The sequence below is a fragment of the Arachis ipaensis genome, chromosome B07, assembly GCF_000816755.2.
Source record: "Arachis ipaensis cultivar K30076 chromosome B07, Araip1.1, whole genome shotgun sequence".
In the NCBI taxonomy this organism is placed as follows: Eukaryota; Viridiplantae; Streptophyta; class Magnoliopsida; order Fabales; family Fabaceae; genus Arachis; species Arachis ipaensis.
In genome coordinates, this window is record NC_029791.2 from 99,584,385 (window position 1) to 99,592,231 (window position 7,847).

Below are 7,847 nucleotides of genomic sequence, written 5' to 3' on the forward strand. Positions count from 1 at the left end.
ACTAAAAGCGAACTAGCACCCAATAGGGTTTTTTTCTATTTCGTTTTTTTTTTATGATTGGGGCTTTAAATTCTAAAAGAGAATGCTAGGAACAATGTCTTTATTGAACAATATAAACAACTACCAATCAAATAAAAACACATTACACCTCCAAATTAATTATTTAAATTTTAATATTAAAATAACCATTAAAATAAACATTTAATATATCTATTATTTTCATTGTTTAATATTTTCATTGTTTACATATACTTTTCCATCCTAAAAAGTATCGTTGGCACCGTGGTCGTGGTTCTAGCACCTTTCACTACGTCTAGTCTCTGACTCTCTGTACTCTGTAACGGGCACTGTACCGTCCTCTTGGCTCTTGCACCTTTCAACTACATCTAATCTTTCACCAGTGAATAAATATGGTCGTCATTGGCATTCCTTCAACGTCCCAAGCTAATATAATTTTTCACATATTAATCATTTAACTGACAATTATGTTTTTAATGTTTCCTCGTGGCTCTCGTGGAAGCATTATTGTGCCTTCAGTTCGTTCAATCTTGTTTAGCTTTCAGTCTCTCATTGCACCTGGTCATCTTAGCTTGCATATAAATATGGCCATCATGCATTATTATGTTCTCCGCCAACTTCTCAAAGTTAATAATATCATTAACATTCTCATTCATTCACACATTAAAGAGCCAAGCTATAAAGGAAGGCTAACGCGGAATAATAATGCCTTCAATCATTGTTGGAGATGATAAACCCTATTCTTTGAGCCTCAATCCCATTCTTTCTGCGTCAGGGGTGAAGGGCAAACCAGTAGCTTCATTATGCCAAGAAAGTGATGGCATCCTTGGTTACATTCAATCAGTGATTCACGAGAAACCAGAAACTGAATCACCATTTATGGTTCTTGATTTAGGGGTGGTGATGGACCTCATGGACCACTGGTCCAGAATGCTTCCAACGGTTCAACCATTCTATGCGGTGAAATGCAACCCTAACCCATCCCTGCTTGGAACACTGGCAGCACTGGGTTCCAGTTTCGACTGCGCCAGCAAAGCAGAGATAGAAGCCGTGTTGACCCTTGGCGTCTCGTCGGATCGAATCATCTACGCTAACCCATGCAAATCAGCGTCCCACATTACTTACGCTGCAAGCGTTGGAGTCAACATCACAACCTTTGACTCTAAAGAAGAGGTAAAAAAGATTCGAAAATGGCACCCAAACTGCCAGCTTCTCCTTCGTATAAAACCGCCACAAGACAGTGGAGCGCGAAACTCCTTGGGTTTAAAATACGGTGCACTACTGGAGGAAGTTCCAGTGCTACTCCAGGCTGCACATGATGCAGGATTAACTGTCATCGGAGTTTCCTTCCACATTGGGAGCGGAGGAGCTGACGCTAAAGCATATCACGGAGCCATTGCTGCTGCGAAGGGTGTGTTAGAAACGGCTTCAAAACTAGGCATGCCAAAGATGCACGTGCTCGATATTGGTGGCGGTTTCAGTTCTGGCACAGAGTTCGATGCGGCTGCAATTCACGTGAACGATGCTCTTGAAGCCAACTTCGGAAACGAAGAGGGCATTACGGTAATTGGCGAGCCTGGCCGTTATTTTGCTGAAACGGCTTTTACGTTGGCAACAAAAGTAATCGGGAAGCGCGTGAGAGGAGAGTTGAGAGAGTACTGGATCAACGACGGGATTTATGGATGTTTGAACTGCATAATGTTTGATTTCGCGCGCGTCACGTGCACGCCACTCAGGTGCAGCTCAAAACATGACGGGGAGAATGAGTCCAAAACTTACTCTTCAACTGTGTTTGGACCAACATGTGATTCCTTAGATACAGTGCTAAGAGATCACCAGCTTATGGAGTTGGAATTGGAAGATTGGCTTGTTTTCCCTAAAATGGGGGCGTATACTATTTCTTCAGGTACCAACTTCAATGGGTTTAGCACATCAGCCATTCCGACATACCTTACATATTCAGCTACCGTCGTCCAAGAAAAAACTAATATGTTCTAAACAACTATTTATATAATTCGTGCAAAAAATTTAAGAGAATTGTCAGAGTTTGGTAAGTTTTGTGATTTGTAATCATTAATTAGTTATTTTTTATATTTTTAATGGTATAAGATTTCATCTAATAGTATAAGATTATTTATTTTTCTTTTACTGATTAAGTACTAGTCAAATTTTAATAAAAGTTTTTGTCTCTTAAACTTTCTCATAATTTAATATATTTGATTAAATTATTTAATATAATATGTATTAATATTTTAATTATAATTTTTAAATTAAAAATATTTTTATATGAATAACTAATTTATTTTTAATTATCTTTGCTTTTTTATTTTGTTTTAAACATTTTGCATTCTCAGCCTAAGCTGGCTAATTTTATTATTGATTCACTATCTGAAGTCTGAACATTCTGAATCAGTTGGTGTCCGTGTTGTCCTGTTCCTTTACTTTCCGCCGTCCTCTAGTGTGTAATGTATAAAAAATAAAGAGGAAAATTCCTTTTCAATCATGTCCTTTCTTTTAATTTAGATCATTTTTATTTTAACTATTAAAAAAAATTATTAGATGTATGAGCTATTCTAGAAATTAATTTACAAATGTAATAAAAAATAATGTTATTCAATTATATATTATTAGTATATAGTGTGTTATCCACATATGTAGATCTGAACATGCAGAGACCTACAAAACGCAAATCATGTTTTGCATGAACAAAAAAAATAGCTACAAAACACAAGCTGTGTTTGACATAGAGAAAAACTAACTATCAAAACGTGTCCCATGACTCTTGCATATAAATAAGACCGACCATTTGACCATTTTGAGACTGTCCAAAACGTGGGAATGAATCCTCTCCATTGTTAAAAAAATTGAGGGTGTAAAGTGTGATTTCTAACCCTTTATTGTTCTCCCTCTCATATTTATTATTGATCCCACTTACAAAATTAATGGTGAGAAATTACATTTTACTCTCTCAATTGTTAAAAAAAATTGAGAGGATCCATTCCCCCAAAACGCAATTTGCATTTAGCAGGTGACAGAAACAAATTGCAAGTTGCGATTGACATGAGCTGGGCTGCATCTCCGACACGTGTTGTGAGAGAAATCTGAAGGGGGTCTTTATAACGCAAAACGCAAGTGAGGTTGTTTCATTATCGCAAGTTGCGATTGACATGAGCTGGGCTGCATATTCGACACATGTTGTGGGAGAAATCTGAAGGGGTCTTCATAACGCAAAACGCAAGTGAGGTTGTTTCCTTTGGTGACGGTTCGTGGTTTTTGGTTGCAAGGAGGGTTTCAACATTTTGTGTTGGTAGGAGATTAGGGTTTTAGCGTTTTGTGTTGTAAGGGAGGGAGTGTTTCAGTTCTTTAATTGCAAGGAAGAAAGGAAAAAGAATAGAAGGAAAGTGAGGGAGTAATTTAAGTGAATGAAGAGTAAAATTAAGAGAAAAAAATGGTTCGTAATTTTACATTATCTCAAGAACATATTATTGAATATCTAGATCATCTTCAATGGATAAATATTTTTTTATATTTTTATGATGAATAAATTTATTTATTTCTATTTTAACTTTATTAATTTTATTATTATTATTTATTATTACTACAAGAAAAAGCGTATTTTTTGACGCAAAAAATCGACGGCTATCACTGCTGTCGATATTTTTTGATAACTTGCTGTCGATATTTCAAAAAAAGATAATTAAAACTAAAACAAAAAAATTGACAGCCTGGTCGTCGATTTTTTTATAATGTATTAACCATTTTTCTATTATCGTCCATTGTCGACGGAACAGATGCGGAAAATACTTTTATTTTAAAATCGATGAACATTGCGTCTATTTTATTATTTAAATTATCGACAACGTTTACCGTCGTTAATTTTGAACGGTCTAGATTGCTTTCTAAAATCAAATAAACAATGTAGATTTAATGTATAAAATAGCTGCTTAGGGTGTTACTTTTTCTTAAATTAAAATCGACGAATTTGCCATCGATTTTTATTACTAAAAACACAGCCCCGCGTCCACCTCCCGCCTCCAAAGTTCAAAAACACCATTTCATCACTAACCCCCAAATTCACACCATTTTCATCACAAACCCCGCGTCCACTTCCCCCAAATTCCCCATTTCATCACTAACCCCCCAAATTCACACCATTTTCAACCGTCATTCTCCGCTGCTGTTGTCACTCCATTACGGTTGCACCGCAGTTGCTCCTCTTGCTCGCGCCACCGTTGCGCTCTGTTTCTGCCGTGCTGCTATCGCACCCACGTTCGCACCGCCGTCGCTCCTCCTACTTTGGTCCTTCTCCACTCTCTCTATATCGAGCTCATAAGAACCAGGTATCATTACTATTTCAGTTTCATTTGGAAATTCCCTAATTCAGGTATCATTACTGTTACGTTGTTGAGTTTGAGTGTAAACTATAACCTAATCATAATCCCCTTCTAAATCTAGAAATTCAAACTATGAACTAATCGTAAACCCACTTCATTACCATACATGCATTTGGAGGCTGATAGTTAATAAGAATTTAGGACTAAGCCTTGGCAGATATCTATGAGACATGCAAGATTTGGATTATTTCCACTTCTCCTAGGAAATACTAACGCTACTTAAAAATTTATTAACATGCATGCATTTGGTAGATGGTAGTTAAATATCCAATTTTATCTCGATTTCTAATATATATCATTTCCTCTCAAGATCATCTTAATGGACTGTGTTTGCTTGTTATCAATTGTGCGTCCATTATTAGAAAATATGAACTTGTTTGCAGCCTGTCCATAAATCAAAACAGTTGGTGTTCCAAACATGTTTAGTTTTGAAACATGACCATGCTTTCTGATCCTCTGTTCAATCCATTTCTCTGCATTGTTTGAATGCATAGTTCTAAGAAGACCAAGGCTTTGACCAATGATTGATATTCCAAGTGAACCAGGTGGGACCCGTTTGGATGGCTTTCTTCTTCTGATAAAAAAAAAAGATGAATTGGCATTTGTAAGAGGAGAGTAGCAAGGAGAACACTCATGGTTTCTTGGATTCTAAAGATTCCTAGTAGTGTTTTCTATTTTAGTGATGCTTTTTTATAAAAAAAAATAAACTACTTTGAGTTTCCAAATATGGTTGTGGTAGCTGCAGCCGGCTGTGCACCTTTCATTGAATCTTTTATCTTTTAAATGATTGAAACTCTAGTAGTTAATTAATTCTAATCCAATAAATATCGTTCCTCACATCACAGTCACATTCACACACTTGTTTGTTACAAATTTCCAAAGTCCAAAGAAGTAAGCTATGAGTTTTCAATTTCTATATTTGATAGTAACTTAAAAGCTTTGAGAATAGTTTTCCTCTATGTTATTTTTTGTACAATCCTTAGTATTGCACTTTCCAGCTAGCTAGCTAGCCATAGTTCCCCAACTTTGTCTTGTGTGATACAAACATTTAGTGTTGATGATGCTATAAGTATCAAGTATTTGTGATATTAACTCAATTTTTTTCTTTCCTCTTAAACTCAACATTGTTTTGTGCAGTTTGGAGGCCTTCTAACTACTGGCATTTTGGCCTTCTCCGGAACGTAAGTGATTTCTCTAGCTCTATTTCTTGAACTACTTCAATGGATACATTTATTTTCACTTGAATTCCATTTTCTTTTCGGTTTTTGGTTTGTGTAGTTGATATCATTTTGTAATTGCAGGGTTATGCAGCAAGGAAATTTGCTAAACAAGGACTTAAACCTGGGGAGCTGGCAATCATATCCAAAGAAGTGGTATCTTATGTTTTCAATTGCACATTGCATCTCATACATCGATGTTTAGAATAGTGTGATCTTCTCGTTTGCGATTCCTTCTCTTTTTTAGATGTATGAAATGTTTATGGAATATATACATATATATTTCTCATGTGCAATTTTTCTTTTGAATTATTACAAATGGTGAAGGAAGCAATATACATATTAATTTCTAGTATATCCTTCCTTAAGTGCTTTCTATGCATTTTGTCTTCAAATTTTGTATTGAGTTTGTCACTTGAACCGAATGCAGTTATTTCTAATACATGTTCCCTTATTTTTCTTTTTGTATTTTCTATAGGTAGCACCTTATGAATGTCCTGCACTAAGCAAGGCTTACCTTTTTCCTGAGTGTAAGTTGTGATATTTTCTCTCCACCTGATATGCTATAATTATCTTGATGTGACAATTGGATTTTGCAGCCTCCGCTAGACTTACTGGTTTCCATGTTTGTGTTGGAAGTGGATGAGAAAGATTGCTTCCTGAGTGGTACAATGAGAAAGGTGTTTATTTAGTAACAATTTAAGATCAGTAGAATTCATTTCTCTCACATTTTAACATCAAACACCCTATGTAGGCTTCAAATGGTTCATCTTTAAGAAATTGTTAAACTTTTTCAGGTTTAATGTTTGCTTCTATCTCTCTTCTATACACCTCTGCTAGCAAATCAGCAGTGGGTTCAAATCCATCAATTTATAATTGAAATGTGAGTTAACTACTTAATTTTCCCACTCTCTTTTGAATATTATTCCTTTGATATTTAGGAAATTAAAATCATTAATAATAGAAAACCAGAACTTGCTTAGATATGTATCGGTTATGTTATGGATAATAACGTGCTTATTTCAATTGTTCCCCCACCTCCTCCTTTTACTTTTCCAAGCTTCCAGAAAAGCACAGCCCCAGGTAGAAAACTCCCACCTATTCTGCAGTGGCCAGGACAACCATAGAGTTCTCAAAGGGAGGATGATTCTGACGATCTTGATGACTCGGATGATTATTTAGACGAGTATGAGTAGGGTTATTTACTTTGCTTTGAATATTTTGTATTATTAGTGGATTGAAATTTAAACGAATATAAGTCTAAGTTTAGTTATTTATCTTGTCTTGAGTCCTTATGTTAGAGGATTATTTATTGTTTTGATAAGTTTGTAAACTCATTATCTAATATTTAGTATAAATTTTATTTTTATATTTAAAAGTTTATTTATTTTGTTATCTAATATTTTGTATAAATTTTATTTCTATATTTAAAAGTTTATTTTCCTTAAAAGTAAAAAAAATAATTAAAAAATATAGCTATTAAAATTGACGGTAAAGTTGTCGCTTTTAAAATTTAAAATAGACAAAAAAAAAATAAAATATAGATAAAAAATTTGTCAGTATCTAAATAATTAAATTGACGGCCCTTCTGTCAATTTTATTGAATCAAATATCGACAGAGACGTTGTCGCTTTTATATAATAATATCAACGGCAAAGTTATCGATTTTATTAAGCAGGTAAAATTCTCAAACTCATAGACGAAAATATTGTCGATTTATTATATTATTATCGACGGCTTGGCAAGCCATCGATTTTATTAAAATTTTAAAAAATCGACAAGTTTAATAGCGATCACTGTCACCGTCGATTTTGCCATCAATTTTTAATATTATCGACAACTTAGCCGTCAATTTAGCCGTCGATAACTATTATTATTAATATATTATTATATCATTATTAATATATTATTTTTGACTGTCACTATAGCAGTGCAAATATTTTATACACATCTATTTAGTTGAGTTAAACCATAATTATTTTCATATGAAAAAAAATGAGCCGAGCTATTCTATAAGAATCTTCAACAAAAAATAGCTAAAAATACGTATGTGTGATGTTAGTTTATATGATCTGTCTTTTACTTATTATACATGGATATAACTATTTAATTTGGACTGATTATCGTCTATTCAGTCATCAAAATAATATTATAGATAGATGATAATCATTTAATTAGAACATCATTTTGATGATTATGTAGGAGCTAAACAGTCCCA

The 7,847-nt window shown here is 34.1% G+C and overlaps 1 protein-coding gene and 1 long non-coding RNA gene across 2 annotated transcripts; both read left to right on the forward strand.

Moving 5' to 3' along the window:
- On the forward strand, positions 309 to 2,065 carry LOC107608039 (ornithine decarboxylase-like). Its single transcript, XM_016309931.2, has one exon. It carries the CDS (start codon positions 724 to 726, stop codon positions 2,014 to 2,016), a length of 1,293 nt encoding a protein of 430 aa, XP_016165417.1. The 5' UTR covers positions 309 to 723; the 3' UTR covers positions 2,017 to 2,065.
- Positions 4,067 to 6,959, forward strand: LOC107608469. The gene is made up of 7 exons (XR_001612872.2): positions 4,067 to 4,358; positions 5,550 to 5,593; positions 5,714 to 5,785; positions 6,108 to 6,159; positions 6,229 to 6,309; positions 6,427 to 6,512; positions 6,690 to 6,959. It is a non-coding gene; the product is annotated as an uncharacterized LOC107608469 (long non-coding RNA).